Genomic DNA, 20,439 nt, shown 5'->3' with positions numbered 1-20,439 from the left:
TGTGGATGTGGACGTATTGTGTACTGCAACTGCAGAGTGAATAATAAACAGAACCAGGCAGATTCCGGAGGCTTCCGAGAGAGCTGCCTGCCATGTTGGAAGCTGTGTGTGCTGCGCTCTGCGAATATATCACAATTCAGAACTGAGCTTAACTGAAAGAGGAAATGGAGCACAAATGCACTTGAATATTCACCAGAACCTCCAGTCATCTTTGGGCCCTCCCACAGTAGAATTTCGCACAGCCCTCTCCTGGTTAGCTGCCCGAGTGGGCGTTGCACGGGTACTCTCCTGTAGGAGGTCACTGCACAGCTGGCAGGCTGAACCAGAAATATAGAATCACACGGCACAGGAGGAGGCCATTGGGCCCATCGAGCCTGTGCTGGCTCTGTGACAGAGCGATCCAATCAGTTCCACTCTCCCCTCCGCTCTTTCCCCACAGCCCCACTCGCTTTTTCCCTTTCAAGTATTTATCCAATTTCCCGTTTGAAAGTTACTATTGAATCTGTTCCCACCGCCCTTTCAGGCAGCGCGTTTCCCATCACAACTTGCTGCGTAAAAAGAAATTCTCATTAACCCTCCGGTTCTTTTGCAGACGCTCCTAGATTCATAGAATGATATGGCACAGCAGGAGGCCGTTCAGCGCACTGTGTTTTTGCCGGCTCTGTGAAAGAGTGATCCAGTTAGTCCCAATACCCCCCGCTTTTACCCCACAGCCTGGCAAATGTTCCCCCTTCGAGTATTTGTCCCAATCCCTTTGTGTGCCATCGAGTCTGCTTCCACTGCCCTTCCAGGCAGCACATTCCAGATCATAATGTGCTGCATAATTTCATTTCACTCAGTTTGCTTCTGGTTCTTTTGCCAATTATCGACAATCCGTGTCCCTCTGGTTACCAACCGTCCTGCCCTGGAAACAGCCTCTCCTTATTTACTCCATCAAAATCCTTCATGATTTTGAACACCTATATCAAATCTCCCCTTAACCTTCTCTGCTCGAAGGAGAACAGCCCCAGCTTCTCCAGTCTCCCCACATAACGGAAGCCCCTCATACCATCCTGGCAAGTCTCCGTGGCTCCCTCACGAAGATATGCTTGTGGTTTTGTGTCTCGAGGTCGGTGTGTTGGCTTTTCAGACTTTGGGCCCAAGGCCTACTGCGGGAGCTGTGCCACTGAGCAGCTCCTCCAGCACAGCACAGCAAGCTCAAATTTTCTTTCCCCGCAAGAATAATCTAGATGGCTGCTTCCTTCATCCACAGCAATCTGTCAGTGATCAATAATTCACCGGGGAGATTGCGAAAGAGAGGAAAAGGGCAAGCCACACAGAGAGAGAGAAAAAAAGAGCTGAGAATAGGAGGAAAGAACTAGCATTTCTAGAGCGTCTTTCTCAACCTCAGGACGTCCCAAAGCGCTTTACAGCCAATGAAGAATTTTTGAAGTGTAGTCACGGTTGTAATGTGGGAAACGTGGGAGTCAATTTGCGCACAGCAAGCTCCCACACACAGCACTGTGAAAGCAGACTAGGCCTGAGCAGAGCGCGAGGTTACAGGGCTGCATCAGCCGGAATTACTTCATCCCCTGAAAAGGTCCCGACGGGAGGCTCAGGTAACCACCAAACGCCGGGGATCAGCTGCCGCACTCCTCTCCAACGGTGGCAGCACGCCAGACCAATAGCCTCACCCGCACAGTGCGACACTGCCTGTGGGACAGGTCTGTCACTGTATAACACTGGGGTACAGTACTGGTGGGTACAGGTCTGTCACTGTATAACACTGGGGTACAGTACTGGTGGGTACAGGTCTGTCACTGTATAACACTGGGGTACAGTACTGGTGGGTACAGGTTGGTTACTGGTGTTTGGGAGCATTTTGAGAAGATGCATTAAGAGCACACCACCAGAATTGCGCTGCGTTAAGTGGGAAACTGTTAACGAGTGAACTCGATAAACGAGCTTTCTGCCTCGAGTGACCCGACCACTTCCCCAGGCGTGGCCCTTCCAGCACTCTGGTTGCTCATTGGACGAGGTTAAGTGATAGAGAATCGGGTGGAGCCCGTGAAGATCGACCCTTAATTCCTTCGAGTCCACGCGACCCCCTCCGTTTCCTCAACACCCCCCCCCCACCCCCCACCCCCTCGGTTTCCTGACACCCCCCATCCCTCGGTTTCCAAATCCGCTCAGTCTAATGGTGAGCAGGAGAGCAGCCGCTCGGCCGCCATCCAGCCGGAAGGTTCCGGCATCTGTCGCACACACACACACCTCGGCCTGAATGAGGAAGTGGGAAATGACGGTGTAAACAAGGAAGAGCCGTTCCTTCCTCCTCCACAACTTGGCAGGGTCACTGTTGGTGATTCCCCACAATCTCATCCGACCTCCTTCACCGGCTCCGTGTCAGCAAAACCCTCCGGCCAGAGGAGTCCCCGACAGGATGTCAAGCCACTCAGTACTGGGAAAAGACCAGACCGAAATCCAACAATTTATCTAGTGCCTTCAATGTACGAAAACGTCCCAAAGCACTTCACAGGAGCATTACCAGACAAATATCCGACTCAATTTGACTCCGAGCCACATGAGGAGATATTAGGGCAGGTGACCAAAAGCTTGGTCAAAGAGAGAGGTTTTAAGCAACGTCTTAAAAGGAGGACAGACAGGTGGAGAGGTTTAGGGAGGGAATGCCAGAGCTCAGGGCCCCAGGCAGCTGAAGGCACGACCACCAATGGTGGAGCGATGGGAATCGGGGGGGGTGGGGGGTGGGGGGTGGGCAAGAGGCCAAAATTGGTGGAGTGCAGAGATCGCAGAGGATTGCAGGGCTGGAGGAGATTACAGAGATAGGGACACGTCACATTAGTGTGAATCCAGCTCCTTCTGTCAGACCTACAGTGGGCTCGGCATCGTCCTTACAGCGGCATCTCCTGCCCAGACTGACGGATCGCAGACTGTCTGTCTGCCGGCAGGCAGAGTCTGACGCGAATGGGATTCGGGCCGTTTCAAACCGGTTCCCACGGCACTAAGCCATCCTTAAATATGACCAGCCTCACAGGACGACTGATGGCAGTAACGGCATTGTACAACTGGGAGTGTTTGATGGGACAGTGTAGAGGGAGCTTTACTCTGTATCTAACCCCGTGCTGTACCTGCCCTGGGAGTGTTTGATGGGACAGTGTAGAGAGAGCTTTACTCTGTATCTAACCCCGTGCTGTACCTGCCCTGGGAGTGTTTGATGGGACAGTGTAGAGGGAGCTTTACTCTGTATCTAACCTGTGCTGTACCTGCCCTGGGAGTGTTTGATGGGACAGTGGTGCCCAAAAGCAGGAAGTAAATCAGTGTCCAGCCCCTCATTTGACCCGATAGAAAATATGAATTGAAAACAATGAATGTGTGTGGGGCACTGGAGAGCTGTTCCCCCTCACTATAATGGAATGCCCCATCAGTAGGGGGAGTCCTATGTGTCCCCATTAATGCATTGGGTGCAGAACAGAGCAGAGAGATCAGGAACTGAATCCTCGAACACAGTGCTCCCGGGTGAGGAAGACCCAGTCTACACCCAATTGCACATCTTGACCAGGCCAGTCAGCCCCACCGCTCCGTGCCGGGGTCTATGCTCCACACCAGCCCCCTCCCACCCCTCTCCATCTCACCCCATCACCATATCCCTCTATTCCCTCCCCCCCCCCCCCCCCCCCCCCCATGTGTTTATCCAGCTTCCCCTTAAATACATCGATACTATTCACCTCGACCCCTCCCTGTGGCAGTGAGTTCCACATTCTCACCACTCTCTGGGTAAAGAAGTTGCTCCTGAATTCCCGCCTGGATTTATTGGGGACTATCTGATATTGATGGCCCCTGGATCCGGTCCCTCCCTCGTGAGTGAGTCTCTGACCTGAGCTGCCACTCGATGAGACGGCCCACAGCCCACAGGCCCCAGTCCAGAACCGGTGTCCCCCAGCCCTGCACTTCATCAAACCTCGTCCATCCAATTACTGCGTTCCTGAGGGGGACCAGTTTGGATGATGCCCCAGGCAAACTTCTCATCCAAACTCGAGGCCCATCTGCACGGAAGGAGGTTGGCAGTACAGTTAATTACTTTTTTTTTTTACAGTTTGCTGCATCAGAAGGGAAGACTTGCATTTCTACAGCACCTTTCACCACCTCAGGACGTCCCAAAGCCCTTCACAGCCAATGAAGGACCTTTTGAAGTGTAGTCACGGTTGTAATGTAGGAAAAACAGCAGCCAATTTGCACACAGCAAGCTCCCACACACAGCAATGAGATAACGACCCAGATAAAATCAGTGATACGCAAGAGGCCAGAATTGGATGGTGCAAAGATCTCTGAAGGTTGCAGAGCGTTAGAGATTGGGAGGGGTGTAGGGGCTGAAGGGGGTTACAGAGATAGGGATGGGGGGGGGGGAGGTGGGTGGGGCTATGGACAAATTGCCAAAAGCAACAGCCGACTCTGACTGGCAGCAGGACGGAGGCTCCTGGGATTCGCGGAGGGGCATGCGGGGAGGGTGGAGGGTTGAAAACAGGAGGGAGGGGGCACAATAGACCGAGGTGGAGAGAGAATCTAAGGGTTACAGGCCACACCTCGGGACTGCTCCCTCCGAGTTAACCCTCCTCCCAGGAAGATTCAAGTCTCGCAAAAAATGTGTGTGTTTAGCCAGATTCCAAACACGGTTTGCCTCACTATCCCCTCCCTGCTCCGCCACCCCCCCCCACTCCTCCTAATCTGGGCGGGAGATTGCTCAGCAAACAGTTTACAAAGTCCCATCACTGACTCAAGCAGCACTTGCCCCATCTCAATACAATGAAGCCTTCAGTTCATTGCAAACAACATGACTTCCTTCCTGTCGAGGCCTCGGGCCCACGAGGAAGCCTGGTTACCATGGATACCACCACAGGCCGAACTATTCATGGAGGCTCTCTGCAGCACCACAAGGCCTCAGACATTTACAAGGATGGAGCACAGGCACTCGATCCCTGATCAATCTAACGACGCCATTGTACAAATCACACCGGATACTCCCCCTCGCCGGCAACCAATAACATGGCAGGAAAGGGGATCAGCGCAAGGGTGGGATAGAAGGCAACTTCCAACATTCCCACCCTTCATCCCAGGTGCACGGACAATTGCTGGGATATGGTTCCATGGGCACTGGCCACTCTGGCACCTCACTGACGTGGCCATCCTTGATGTGTGTCCTTAGTGGCTGTCGGCTATTCAACTGTAGGGGGCATCCCCCTGCCAGTGATTCTGATCACCATCTTCCACTGCCAAGTACACGTGCATGTTGGATAGCCGCAGGCGTCTGCATCCAACAGCCGCGAAATCTTACCGTCGGACCGAGTTCGGTCAACTTTGCACAGACTCTGCACCGATCGCGGCCCCTTCCTCGTCCAAGGGAGGCTTCAGCGTGGAGACGAGTGCCAACTTGGCCCAGTTGGTACCAGTCCCGATTCCTATTCCACCCATCCCTCCCCCAGCGAGCTCCCAGGATCCGCCATATTGTCCACCACGGGACGAGGGGTAAAGACCAATCAGGAAGCACCACGGGCTCCTCCCAGTCACAGCAGCACCAATGAGCTGCAAGCATCCAGCCAGGACAATGAACTGAAAATAAATATATCGGCCCGGATTTTGCTGGGCCCATGAGGCACAGCGGACACCACCTTAAGCCGCGTAAAGGGCCCCGCGGCTTCTGGGTTTCCGCATACTCTGCGCCACCGCAGAAAACCGGAATTTGATCGGTCACAGCCCACCTGGACAGATCAACCGAACCAAACAAAAAATCACTTCGCTGGCGCAGAGCTGGGGTATTTGCCCAACTACTGCCCAGCAAATGCCCACAGAACCCTTACACCTGGTAAAAGCAGGCATCGGGCTTGCCTTCACCAGCGCAAGGGCCAATATACATCTTAAATTAAAAACTTAGTCCACAAATGTATTTAAAATTAGTTTATGTAAATTTTGGACCAGATTAGAATATTTGAAAGTATTTTTCAAAAAAGAGAAAATGGGAACATTTATTTTTATTAGAATTGCGTAAATTCTTTAATTATTTGGGGATTCCTTGCTCGTCATTGGGGGATTCCATTTGGAAACGACAGCAACAGAATCCTCCTTTCTGATAGGAGGACTGGGCCCACGAGATCGCAGGGATGTACCAAAACCGCCTGTGTCCCTGAGAACCTTGGGCCTTTGCCCAGGCAGCGCCTGGACGCCCAGGACCTGAAGACCCCAGGAGCTAGCTGGGATTTTCCCCCCCGGGTTGGATGCGTAACCCGGAGTTACATCACCAAAACTGCAAATACCTGCCCATGATGCACAGCGCAGGCTTGGAGCCAGAGTGCAGAGCAGGCTGGAAGATATTTTAGAATCCACCACCAATTAATGTAAAGAGTTTCAACAGAAACAAAATAAATAAAAGGAATTGTGTTTCAGTGCCGTTTAATCTCCCAAGCAGGTCAGGACAAAGTCACATGATGAGATGAACTGCTGGCAATGCAGCGAGTTTAACCCTTGGAGATCGGTTTCCAGTGTGCCTTTTCAACACAAACAGCAAAACTACTGATTCTGTCCTTTCAAACCAGAGTTAGGCTGATGGGTACAGGTCTGTCACTGTAGAACACTGGGGTACAGTACTGGTGGGTACAGGTCTGTCACTGTATAACACTTGGGTACAGTACTGGTGGGTACAGGTCTGTCACTGTATAACACTGGGGTACAGTACTGGTGGGTACAGGTCTGTCACTGTATAACACTGGGGTACAGTACTGATGGGTACAGGTCTGACTGTATAACACTGGGGTACAGTACTGATGGGTACAGGTCTGTCACTGTATAACACTGGGGTACAGTACTGGTGGGTACAGGTCTGTCACTGTATAACACTGGGGTACAGTACTGGTGGGTACAAGTCTGTCACTGTATAACACTGGGGTACAGTACTGGTGGGTACAGGTCTGTCACTGTATAACACTGGGGTACAGTACTGGTGGGTACAGGTCTGTCACTGTATAACACTGGGGTACAGTACTGGTGGGTACAGGTCTGTCACTGTATAACACTGGGGTACAGTACTGGTGGGTACAGGTCTGTCACTGTATAACACTGGGGTACAGTACTGGTGGGTACAGGTCTGTCACTGTATAACACTGGGGTACAGTACTGGTGGGTACAGGTCTGTCACTGTATAACACTGGGGTACAGTACTGGTGGGTACAGGTCTGTCACTGTATAACACTGGGGTACAGTACTGGTGGGTACAGGTCTGTCACTGGGAGGCTGGGAGCAATTTAATGGGATGTTAAAGATTTTCTTGCAGTGTTGGGAAAAGTCGCACGAACGATCACACTGCGGCCTCTCTGGGTGCGTACGATGGGCCCCGAGGAGGCTCCACAAGTGCCCGCTCTCGGCGAGTGATGCACAGCCGCCAAGGACCAGCACTTGCGATCTGTCAGTGTGTCTTTTAACCGATCGCACGCATCCTGGGAGCAGGGCCTTCACGGGCGGAGATTTGGGCCATTTGTCCAGCGACTGTCCTTCAAACTCTGCCTGGTAAAAGCAAGCGTAAGGCCTGCATTTACCCGTGCAAGAGTTTGAAAAGATAGAAAAATTATTGATTTTATTTTTCGATTAAAAATCCTGTCCATTAAGGTAAGTTTATTTTACCCCTATTAAAACATTTAAAAATTGCAACAAAAAAAAGTGTCTAAAGCATTTAATTAAATTCAATTTTAAATATGTGATGTGTTTTTCTTATTTATTTAAAATGTGTGTTTTTGGGGGTATCCCCGTTCAGGGAATTGGTGATCTCGGTACAAATGGAACTCGCCATTGCGGTGAATGGAGATACGCCATTTCCATTGGTCGGTCCGGCCCACGCGATCCCAGGATACCCGTATCTTCCCGGAATACGTGAGCCTCTGCGGTGGGCATTGAATGGAGGCCTCTGAGCACAAGTCTACTTTCGTCCAGGTACTTTCATTAACAAAATTTTGCTCGGGAGGTGTCTGCCTCACAGGAAGCAATTTTTGGGTCCATAACTCTCCCCAGTTTGGATGTAAATCTAATCTTTTCCTCCATCTCCACCATCCTGTGTCCTAACTGACTGGGGAAAGCGCCACAGGACAGGAAGCAAGTACAAGCAGTTCCCTAACCCCAACCCCACCCAGTGTCGTTTCCCCCCCCCCCCCCCCCCCCGACCAAATGTTCCCTTTAAGCTGCGCGGTTGCTCAGCGCTCCGGACCTTGTGCGCGGCCGGTTCCTGGGAAAACCGTGCACGTGCGGTATTTTGAATGGTCTGAGTGACCCCTTAAAGGGGCAGGCCACCCAAAAAACCAGGAGCATTGCACACAACCCAACCTCACACCCACGTCTCCCCAAATTCCCAGAAAATCTGCCTCAAAACCCTTAAACCCTTAAAAATATTTATCGGATTGAATCAGTTTTCTGGTGGGTAGTGAGTCACAGACAAAAGGACAGAATCCCACCCCATCCGGCGAGGAGCCCACCCACACAGCGACAGACCTGAGCGGGCCGGCGGCAAGGGGTGGGGGGGGGGAACCAGGACTGAAGTGGACGGATATTGATACTGGCTGTTTATTACGGTCACAAGCCGGAATCGGACCTCACTCCGCAGACACTGCCGGATCCGCCAAGTATTTTGATGCATTTTCCGATTTTTTTTCCGATTTCCAGCATCTGCAGGGTTTGGCTTGGGTATCGGAACCTGGCTCTTGGCTCGAGTCATATGGTTTGGCTGGCTGGGATGGGACTCTGCAGCCATTGCACTAAATGCTTTGCTTAAACCACAGGCACTTTGTGAACAGAAGATTCTCTGTGACCCTCGATCTAAAATACCCGAGCGGATCAAATGTTCTCTCTCTCGGGAGCCACTGCGGAGCCTTTGAAATCGATCAATAGAAGCCTCGAAACAGCACCGTCACGTGAAATTCACATCATCTGGGACAGACACTCGGACAAAGGTCTATTCACGTTAGATTTGAGACAGCCCTGGCTATTTCACCCTCTGCCTTAGCCAGACATCAGAGCCAGGATTACAGAGCCTGAATTTGGAGATTAGAATGGAAAAGAACTTGCATTTATATAGCACCTTCCATGACCTCAGGATGCCCCAAAAGCACTTCACAGCCAATGAAGTACTTTAGGAAAGTAGTCACTGTTGTAATGTGGGGAAAGACAGCAGCCAATTTGTGCACAGCAAGCTCCCACAAACAGCAATGTTAATACAGTGACGTTGGTTTCACTATATTGGACATGCAGTCCACCCCACCCATACCAACAAATTATTATATTTTTTTTTTTTTTAAATCATTTGCGGGATGTGGGCGTCGCTGGCAAGGCCGGCATTTATTGCCCATCCCTAATTGCCCCTTGAGAAGGTGGTGGTGAGCCCCCTTCTTGAACCGCTGCAGTCCGTGTGGTGAAGGTGCTCCCACAGTGCTGTTCGGGAGGGAGTTCCAGGATTGTGACCCAGCGACGATGAAGGAACGGCCGATATATTTCCAAGTCAGGATGGTGTGTGACTGGGAGGGGAACGTGGAGGGGGTGGTGTTCCCATGCGCCTGCTGCCCTTGTCCTTCTAGGTGGTAGAGGTCGCGGGTTTGGGAGGTGCTGCCGAAGAAGCCTTGGCGAGTTGCTGCAGTGCATCTTGTAGATGGTGCACACTGCAGCCAGGGGGCGCCGGTGGTGGAGGGAGTGAGTGTTGAAGGTGGTGGAGGGAGTGAGTGTTGAAGGTGGTGGAGGGAGTGAGTGTTGAAGGTGGGGGATGGGGTGTCGATCAAGCGGCTGCTTTGTCCTGGATGGTGTCAGGGTTCGAGTGTTGTTGGAGCTGCACTCATCCAGGTAAGTGGAGAGTATTCCATCACACTCCTGACTTGTGCCTTGTAGACGGTGGAAAGGCTTTGGGGAGTCAGGAGGTGAGACACTCGCCGCAGAATACCCAGCCTCTGACCCGCTCTTGTAGCCACGGTATTTATGTGGCTGGTCCAGTTAAGTTTCTGGTCAATGGTGACCCCCAGGATGTTGATGGTGGGGGATTTGATGATGGTAATGCCGTTGAATGTCAAGGGGCAGTGGTTAGACTCTCGTGCTGGAAGTGGTCATTGCCTGCTGCGAATGTAACTTGCCACATATCAGCCCAAGTCTGAGTACTGCATGCAGCGTGGACTGTTTCAGGAGTTGGGAATGGCACTGAACACCATGCAGTCATCAACGAACATCCCCACTGCTGACCTCCCTTTGGAGGGAAGGCCATTGATGAAGTAGCTGAAGATGGCTGGGCTGACAGTGCCCTGAAGAACTCCTGCAGCGATGTCCTGGGTGGAGATGTTTGGCCTCCAACAACCAGAGTAATCTACCAGGTATGACTCCAGCCAATTCTCCAGGAGAATTTTCCCGCTCATCTCCCCCTCTGGTTTTTTTGCCAATCACCTTAAATAAGTGTCCTCTGACCCTTCTGCCACTGGAAAGCGTTTCTCTGGAGCCAACTCCAGTGTCACGGGAGATTTCCAAACCAGTTCTACTTAATACAGTTCGGAGTTATACACTGGTCACCATCAGCACCGTGAGTGTTCACCTCCCTCCTGGGCAGCTCTCCATGCCACAGACAAGCAGAGGCCCAAATCTGTCTGCATCAACTGTGCCAAAGATTCTGCGCTCGTGTGTCAGGACTTCCACCGTGTCCGCCCTACTGTCCAGCACGACCTCTCCCCTACCCTGCACTCCACCACTGCCATAAGCAACAGTCGGCCCCAAACTCCAGGGTAAAGGGCCCTAATCCTGCCTCCCCCTCCCAGCTTTCAACCACTTTGCATTGGTCAGTGAGAAATACTGAAGAGCGAGTACATTTGGATTACAGCTGATCACACTAGTGCATATTTTGTACAATTAGCAACCAAATCCTACCAAAATGAATAGATTTCTGGAAAAATGCCAATATTTATTTCCGTCCTATTTTTTGGTCCAGTTGATCAGTCGCCATCTTTGATACAGGAAGATGGCAACATTTGGTTGCGTGTAGGATTAATAACCTGCATCAAAGGCGGCAGCCAAACAGCTGTATTTCTTTTACTGTTTGCAAAGCATTCGAGTCTTTCCAAGAATTCCTGGTGTCTATAAATGCACAGGAGACGTGCAGTTATTGAGAGTATGTGCACCCCTCCCTGAGGTCATCTCCAAACCACATACAGTCCAGTGCTCCAGCAAGATACCCTGCTCCTAGGGACGGGGAGAATCAGCAACAGAGACAAACAGACACCCTCAAGACACACACGGATTCAGACGGTCGAGATTCCCAACATTCCTGCCCTCACCACAGCCCAAACACCTGCCTCCAACAGTCAGAAGAACAGAAGAAATTCAGCTCTCCTCTCCTCTCCTCTCCTCTCCTCTCCTCTCCTCTCCTCTCCTCTCCTCTCCTCTCCTCTGTAAAAGAGGAGTAAGAATCCCAGGAGCATAAAACCACACAGTTCTCCCCACATCCATCATCAAAGCAGAGACGACACCCATCATTCAGCAAGGAAACCGGGTAACCCACACTGACATCATGACACCTCCCCATTAAATAGCACTCACACAGTATCGACCTGTGACTGAAGGAGCTGCATTGCCTCTATCCCAGTACTACACAAAACATATTAGTCCCGTGCAGTACTGAGGGAGCGCCGCACTGTCGGAGGGGCAGCACCGAGGGAGGGGCAGCACCGAGGGAACGCTGCACTGTCGGAGGTACCACCTTTCGGAGGAAATGGTAAACAGAGGTCCCGCCTGCCCCAGCAGGTGGATGTAAAAGATCCCACGGCCACTATTTTGAAAAAGAGTAGGGGAGTTCTCCTCAGTGTCTGGAGGCCAATATTCATCCCTCAGTCAATATCACTAAAAAAGGCAGATTATCTGGTCATTGTTGTCAGTGGGATCTTGCTGCCATGTTTCTTGCATTACAACAGTGACTACTTAAAAAAAAAAAAAAAAAATTTTTTTTAAATAAAGTACTTCATTAGTGCTGTAAAGCACTTTGGGAGGTCCGGAGGTTGTGAACGGCGCTATATAAATGCAAGTCTTTCTTTGCCCATAATGGGCTATGCGCTGCGTGCACAGATTTGAATGGGGGAGCCGGGGGTTCTGAGAATATCACAAGTCAGACCCCATGGACACTCCGTCCAGTCAGTAACTATTGGTGGTGATGGGGCCTCTGCGTGTTCTATAAACTGATCAAGAGTTGATTAGCTCCCTCGGGTATCTTCCCTTGCAAGATAAGAGTTACTAAAATAAAGGTTAGATGGTTAAATTGTTGTCTGTGCAGAATTGACCAAAGACGGCAGCTCCTTGCTGGCGGAAGGGTGGAGAACTAGATTTATGGTGATTGGCAGAAGAACTAAAGGCGATGCAAGAAAAAAACGTCTTTTGATGCAGCGAGTGGTTAGGATCTGGAATGCACTGCCTGAGAGGGCGGGGGAGGCAGACTCAATCACTGCTTTCACAAGGGAATTAGATAAGTATCTGAAGGGAAAAAAATTGCAGGGCTACGGGGAAAGAGCGGGGGAGGGGAACTAGCTGAGTGGGCACAGGCTCGACGGGCCGAATGGCCTCCTTCTGTGCTGTAACCGTTCTAGGATTCCTTCGACATACAGAACCGAGTCCTGCTGAGACCATCACTGGAGAGCACACAGCCCAGGGAGGTGACATCTTTCACCACCTCCGCAACATCCAGCCAATCCAAGGGCCCCCGATCGGGGGTGGGGGGGGTGGGGCTGGACATAGATAGGAGCAGGAGTCGGCTGATCTTCCACCTCAACTCCACCTTCCTGCACTGTCCTCATATCTCTCGATTTGTTGAGTGTCCAAAAATCTATCGATCTCAGCCTTGAATATACTCAACGACTAAGCCTCCACAGCCCTCTGGGGCAGAGAATCCCAAAGATTCACCACCCTCTGAGTGAAGAAATTTCTCCTCATCTCAGTCCTAAATGGCCGACCCCTTATCCTGAGACTGTGAGCCCTGGTTCTAGACTCCCCAGCCAGGGGGAAACATCCTCTCACCCTGTCAAAGCCCTGTAAGAATCTTATACATTTCAATGAGATCACCCCTCATTCTTCTAAACTCTAGGCTTAGTCTGCTCAATCTCACCTCATAGGACAACCCCCCATCCCAGGAATCAGTCAGTTGCACTCCCTCTATGGCAAGTATATCCTTCCTTAGGCAAGGAGACCAGAACTGAGCACAGTACATGTGTTTTGGACGTTTGCAGATCAACAAAACAGGTGCTTCCCACAAGGGTTGATGACTCATTGCTCTGTGCGGAAACACTCCGTCACTCCCAGAGAGACTCCCCTCTATCAACAGGCCCACAGCTCACTTCCTCGAGTCAGTCACCAGCGAGTCACAAGGGGCAATGCAAGGAGCGGGGGGGGCTCACGGCAGGAGTCTCTGCCAGAACAAGCTCTTCCTGGATCAAAGGACAAAGCCGGTCGGCCCACTAGCATTTCCCCCTCGTCTGAAGATGCCACCTCTACGAGATGTGTCTACCTATTGCCCTCCCGGTACCAACTACCATCCTTCATGTACAAGGATAGCCAGTCTCAATAGTATACTCAACTGTAGGTGGCATCACAGCAATCCAGATCCTCTTCTCCCGATATGCACTCAACCCCTATCCAACCCCACTTTCCAGCATAGCTAGCCAGACACAACATGGGCAAGAACCCCGGCCACAATTCCCCCTTCCCAGTGCTGGGAGACGGAGGCCAATTGTGGAGCGCTACAGATGTGGGGCGGAGATCAACTCAACTCAACACAGCTCAAGGATGGAACCTTGTGGTGTGGGTATCTGACACAGTTTACACTGTACACTAGCACAGAGATTCGTGGGAACTGAACCCCAACTACCCCCCAACCCCCAAACAAAAGGGGCAATATGTTTGAGTGCCTTTAACAGGGGGTCCCACCACACCATATCCAGGGGGGGGGGGGGGGGGGTCCCAGCATACTAACAGGGGGTCCCACTGCAATATTTAAAGAGCAGGGAGTTCTGCCCCGTGTCCTGGCCAATATTTATACCTCAACCAATCAGATTATCTAATCACATTGCTGTTTGTGGGAGCTTGCTGTGCACACATTGGCTGCCGCGTTCCCTGCATTACAACAGTGCTTACACTTCAAGTACTTCATTGGTTGTAAAACACTTTGTTTCAACTGAAAATTCCCTCAATTTCAGTCGGAGGAAGATGGGCACACAGTCCCTGCGCCCACCTCTGGCCCTGCAACCAAACACAGACCAGCCTCAAACTTCACTCCAAAATATTCAGACAAGCACTGCAGACAGAGACCAGTTCACCGAGGACTGCAACATTACCGATCATAAAAAGTACAAAACACCCCAACTTTCAGCGTTTGACATTCACAATCTCTGCGGCTGAGGTTGGGAAAGAACCCTTGGGTGGAATCGGGAGAGAGATTGGTCGGCGACATGTCTGCACAAGTTGGGTAACCACAGCAACAACTGGAATGAAGCCACAGCCTTACCCTTTGCTTCCTCGGGAAACGTCGCCGAGTGTCTGGACACGAAGAGCTTGAGCTGTTCATCCAGGCTGTACGCAGCAGCATCAATGTCCCAGGACAGGATCCCTGGAGAAAGAAACAACACAGGCAGTGACGAGGAGGGAGAGGGGGGGCAACACGGAGTGAGGAGGAGGGGGTGAGGGGTGATGGGCTGGAGGGTAGCTAATGTAACACCACTTTTTTTTTTTAAAAAAGAGGGGGAAGAGAGAAAAACAGGTAATTATAGACCAGTTAGCCTGACATCAGTAGTGGGGAAAATGTTGGAATCAATTATTAAAGATGAAATAGCAGCGCATTTGGAAAGCAGTGACAGGATCAGTCCAAGTCAGCATGGATTTATGAAAGGGAAATCATGCTTGACAAATCTTCTAGAATTTTTTGAGGATGTAACTAGTAGAGTGGACAAGGGAGAACCAGTGGATGTGGTGTTTTTGGACTTTCAAAAGGCTTTTGATAAGGTCCCACACAAGAGATTAGTGTGCAAAATTAAAGCACATGGTATTGGGGGTAATGTACCGACGTGGATAGAGAACTGGTTGGCAGACAGGAAGCAGAGAGTCGGGATAAACGGGTCCTTTTCAGAATGGCAGGCAGTGACAAGTGGAGTGTCGCAGGGCTCAGTGCTGGGACCCCAGCTATTTACAATATACATTAACAATTTAGATGAAGGAATTGAGTGTAATATCTCCAAGTTTGCAGATGACACTAAGCTGGGTGGTGGTGTGAGCTGTGAGGAGGACACTAAGAGGCTGCAGGGTGACTTGGACAGGTTAGCTGAGTGGGCAAATGCATGACAGATGCAGTATAATGTGGATAAAAGTGAGGTTATCCACTTTGGTGGCAAAAACATGAAGGCAGATTATCTAAATGGCAGCAGATTATCTGAATGGCAGCAGATTATCTGAATGGCAGCAGATTAGGAAAAGGGGAGGTGCAACGAGACCTGGGTGTCATGGTACATCAGTCATTGAAAGTTGGCATACAGGTACAGCAGGCAAGAAAACAAATGGTATGTTGGCCTTCATAGCTAGGGGATTTGTGTATAGGAGCAGGGAGGTCTTGCTGCAGTACAGGGCCTTGGTGAGGCCTCACCTGGAACAGTGTGTTCAGTTTTGGTCTCCTAATCTGAGGAAGGGCGTTCTTGCTATTGAGGGAGTGCAGCAAAGGTTCACCAGACTGATTCCCGGGATGGCAGGACTGACATATGAAGAAAAATTGGATCAACTAGGTTTATATTCACTGGAATTTAGAAGAATGAGAGGGGATCTCAGGTTAGATGCAGGAAAAATGTTCCCGATGTTGGGGAAATCCAGAACCAGGGGACACACAGTCCAAGGATAAGGGGTAAGCTATTTAGGACTGAGATGAGGAGAAACTTCTTCACTCAGAGAGTTGTTAACCTGTGGAATTCCCTATCACAGAGAGTTGTTGATGCCAGTTCATTGGATATATTTAAGAGGAAGTTAGATATGGCCCTTACAGCTAAAGGGATCAAGGGGTATGGAGAGAAAGCAGGAAAGGGGTACTGAGGGAATGATCAGCCATGGGCTTATTGAATGATGGTGCAGGCTCGAAGGGCCGAATGGCCTACTCCTGCACCTATTTTCTATGTAACACGGGGAGTGAGGAGGGGGGAGGGGATGAGGGACAAGACGGAGTGAGGAGGAGGAGGAGAGGGGTTAATTGTCCAGGTCCACAGATCTAAAAGACGGGTAGAAAAAGCAATCCAAAGGCTAATGCAATGTTGGCCTTTATCTCGAGTGGCTGGAATACAGAGGGGAGGGAGTTATACTGCAGTTGGACAGAGCCCTGGTCAGACCCCATCTGGAATACAAGGCCAGTCTGTGCAACCTGCCCTCACAATTTAGCCCTGTCAGCCCCGGGTATCATTCTGGTGCATCTGCGCTGCTCCCCCTGCGAGACCGAGGGGTGGGGCCCAGAACTGGACACAGTTACTCCAGCTTTTAGTGATTTATTTACATGGACAACACCTAGTCTCTCACTATTAAGAAAATATTCCAATGTTTCAATTACTAACGGAGTGCCTGCTGTACTCACCCAGGTAATAGCACACCACCCAACTGCAGTGGATTAAGGTCACCTGCCGACTATAGATAATCATCTAAATTTACAGCAAGGAAGGAGGCCATTCGGCCCATTGTGTCCGCACCGGCCGACAAAGAGCTATACAGCCTAAACCCACTTTCCGGCTCTCAGTCCATAGCCCTGTAGGTTACAGCACTTCAAGTGCACATCCAAGTAATTTTTAAAATGTGGTGAGGGTTTCTGCCTCTACCACCCTTTCAGGCCGTGAGTTCCAGACCCCCACCACTCTCTGGGTGAAGAAATTTCCCCTCAAATCCCCTCTAAACCTTCAACCAATTACTTTAACTATGCCCCCAGTTGTTGACCCCACTGCCAAGGGAAATAGGCCCTTTCTATCCACTCTAGCCAGGCCCCTCATAATTTTATACACCTCAATGAGGTCTCCCCTCAGCCTCCTCTGTTCCAATGAAAACAAATCCAGCTTATCCAATCTGTCCTCATCGTTTAAGATTCTCCATTCCAGGCAACATCCTCGTTAATCTCCCCTATACTGGGCTGGCTTCCTGTTACACAGGGGTCCCCAATCTGTCCAAGGGGACCAAATAGAAACGGGGATTAGTTTAAAGCAGCTAGGGCCCATGGGGAATATACAGGGGAAGGAGGGCAGGCCACAACAACAACTTGCATTGATGTAGCGCCTTGAACGTGGCAAACCGTCCAAGGGAAATGATTACAGTAAGGGGCAGGAAACGGACAGATACACTGTATCCATAAAAGGAAACTGACACATTGTATCACCGGTGGGTAAAACTGACACATTGTGTCCACAGGGGCGAAACTGACACATTGTGACACTGACTCGGTTCCTGGGCATGAATTCTGCATGTCAGGAACCCCGGAATCCGCAGTAAATCTCCGCACAGCAGGGGCCAGCGGGGACTGAGACTGGACTCTTACCCCCTCCCCCACATCCTACGATGGGGAATGTCCCACAAACCAGACGCAAGGAGGCGTTTCTGCGGGAATGCATTGACAAATTCAAACTCTGTTGCAGAGATAGGCGCGAGTTCAGCTCGGGTTACATCTGCCCCGGGGATACATGTAAATAATCATTCTCCCCCCCCCCAAAAAAAAAATTACAAGCAGCCCCTTGGAATGTGGGTGGGTGAGAAATGCTGAACGGGCGATGGAAGCGCTGTCACTCCAACACAGACCGCCCCTGAAACAGCTTCAGGGGAACGCGTCCCGCCGCCTGGCCGCAGAAACTCCGGCACCACATTCATCCACAATCGCACCGAAATTCGCCACCGCAACCTCCGGCCTGCTCCAAGGGAACAATGCGCCGGATTCCAGGCGCAACATTCACCACATCGGAGGCAAAAAACAAAGACATTTCCGCGGCGATGGAACTGTGATTAACCCCACCCCCCGAGGGCTTTTTTTTTATAAACACATTCCCAAATACCCCAGGAGAGGCCGCACATTTGCAATGCCCCAGGAGCGGGGGTCGCGGCTCGCAATGCCCCAGGAGCGGGGATCGCGGCTCGCAATGCCCCAGGAGCGGGGGTCGCGGCTCGCAATGCCCCAGGAGCGGGGGTCGCAATGCCCCAGGAGCGGGGGTCGCAATGCCCCAGGAGCGGGGGTCGCAATGCCCCAGGAGCGGGGGTCGCGGCTCGCAATGCCCCAGGAGCGGGGGTCGCAATGCCCCAGGAGCGGGGATCGCGGCTCGCAATGCCCCAGGAGCGGGGGTCGCAATGCCCCAGGAGCGGGGATCGCGGCTCGCAATGCCCCAGGAGCGGGGGTCGCGGCTCGCAATGCCCCAGGAGCGGGGGGCGCAATGCCCCAGGAGCGGGGGTCGCGGCTCGCAATGCCCCAGGAGCGGGGGTCGCGGCTCGCAATGCCTCAGGAGCGGGGGTCGCGGCTCGCAATGCCCCAGGAGCGGGGGGCGCAATGCCCCAGGAGCGGGGGTCGCGGCTCGCAATGCCCCGATACCCCAGGCAGGCCAATACAACAGCTGCAAAGCCCCAGTTCCCCTTCCTCCGCCCCCGCTATAATCCGCTCGCCTCCTCTGCACGGGACATCGCCGGTTTTAATCCCAGCGCCTGCCTCTCGTACTAAAGCCCCACCTCGCTCGATCTGTGCGATCACATCCCGCAGCAGGCCGGGGCTCCCGGCCTCTCCCACCACCACCAGAGCCGAGGCTTTGCGCTGGGAGCCGCCGCGCAGAGGCTCGGTGCCTTGCTGCGGAGCCGCCATTTACGCCGCTCCTTCTCCGGCTCCTCCGCCAGAATTCCCTCCCCTCCCGCGCAACGTCACGGGCATTTTGATATGCAGGATGACCGCACCGCCGGCCAATCAGCGGCGAGCAGGAAGTGGTGTTGGAACAGTGACTGGCGCGCTTTCTCCATTTCCTGGGATTTCGTGTCAATTTCAAACCAAATCCAGAGTTTCGGCGATCAGTCAGGGAGAGGCAAACATCAGCCAGTGCTGCAAATTACACTTACAAATACATTTCTATAGCGCCTTCCACAACCTCAGGACATCCCACAGCGCTTTATAGCCAATGACGTACTTTTTCAAGTGTGGTCATGCCGAGGAAAGCAAGTTCCCACAAACAGCAATGTGATAATGACCACATCATCTGTTTTAGTGATGTTGATTGAGGGATAAATATTGGCCCCAGGACACCGGGGATAACTCCCCTGCTCTTCTTCGAAATAGTGCCATGGGATCTTTTACGTCCACCCGAGAGAGCAGAGAGGGCCTCGGTTTAATGGCTCATCCGAAAGACGGCACCTCTGACAGTGCGGCACTCCCTCAGTACTGCCCCTCTGACAGTGCTGTGCTCCCTCAATACATAAGAACATAAGAAATAGGAACAGGAGTAGGCCATACGGCCCCTCGAGCCTGCTCCGCCATTTAATAAGATCATGGCTGATCTGATCATGGACTCAGCTCCACTTCCTCGCCCGCTCCCCATAACCCCTTATCCCCTTATCGTTTAAGAAACTGTATATTTCTGTCTTAAATTTATTCAATGTCCCAGCTTCCACAGCTCTCTGAGGCAGCGAATTCCACAGATATTTCTCCTCATCTCAGTTTTAAATGGGCGGCTCCTTATTCTAAGATCATGCCCTCTAGTTCTAGTCTCCCCCATCAGTGGAAACATCCTCTCTGCATCCACCTTGTCAAGCCCTCTCATAATCTTGTATGTTTCGATAAGATCACCTCCCATGCTTCTGAATTCCAATGAGTAGAGGCCCAACCTACTCAACCTTTCCTTATAAGTCAACCCCCTCATCCCCGGAACCAACCGAGTGAACCTTCTCTGAACTGCCTCCAAAGCAAGTATATCCCTTCGTAAATATGGAAACCAAAACTACGCGCAGTACTCCAGGTGTGGCCTCACCAATACCCTGTATAACTATAGCAAGACTTCCCTGCTTTATATTCCATCCCCTTTGCAATAAAGGCCAAAATACCAGTGCAGTGTTCCCTCAGTGCTGTCCCCCCCCCCCGACAGTGCAGCGCTCCCTCAGTACTGCCCCTCTGACAGTGCAGCGCTCCGTCAGTATTACCCCTCCGACAGTGCAGCACTCCGTCAGTACTGCCCCTCTGTCAGTGCAGCACTCCGTCAGTACTGCCCCTCTGTCAGTGCAGCACTCCCTCAGTATTACCCCTCCGACAGTGCAGCACTCCGTCAGTACTGCCCCTCTGTCAGTGCAGCACTCCCTCAGTATTACCCCTCCGACAGTGCAGTGCTCCATCAGTACTGCCCCTCTGACAGCGCAGCGCTCCCTCAGTACTGCCCCTCTGACAGT

At 51.7% G+C, this 20,439-nt stretch overlaps 1 protein-coding gene across 2 annotated transcripts in view; it reads right to left on the bottom strand.

Moving 5' to 3' along the window:
• map1sa (microtubule-associated protein 1Sa) overlaps nt 1–18,903 on the bottom strand; it is a 42,093-nt gene extending 23,190 nt beyond the window's left edge. For both annotated transcript variants that reach the window (XM_070859577.1, XM_070859578.1), the window contains exons 1-2: nt 18,745–18,903; nt 14,537–14,638 (exon numbers count right to left, since the gene is read on the bottom strand). In XM_070859577.1, coding sequence (XP_070715678.1) covers nt 14,537–14,638; nt 18,745–18,874 — 232 coding nt within the window. In that variant the 5' untranslated portion in view covers nt 18,875–18,903. The remainder of the gene's footprint in view (nt 1–14,536; nt 14,639–18,744) is intronic.
• Between the last annotated feature and the right edge of the window lie 1,536 nt (nt 18,904–20,439).

This window comes from Pristiophorus japonicus, chromosome 18 (assembly GCF_044704955.1).
Source record: "Pristiophorus japonicus isolate sPriJap1 chromosome 18, sPriJap1.hap1, whole genome shotgun sequence".
Lineage (NCBI taxonomy): Eukaryota > Metazoa > Chordata > Chondrichthyes > Pristiophoridae > Pristiophorus > Pristiophorus japonicus.
The sequence above is the reverse complement of the archived record's forward strand: the minus strand, read 5'-3'. Positions and strand labels throughout refer to the sequence as shown.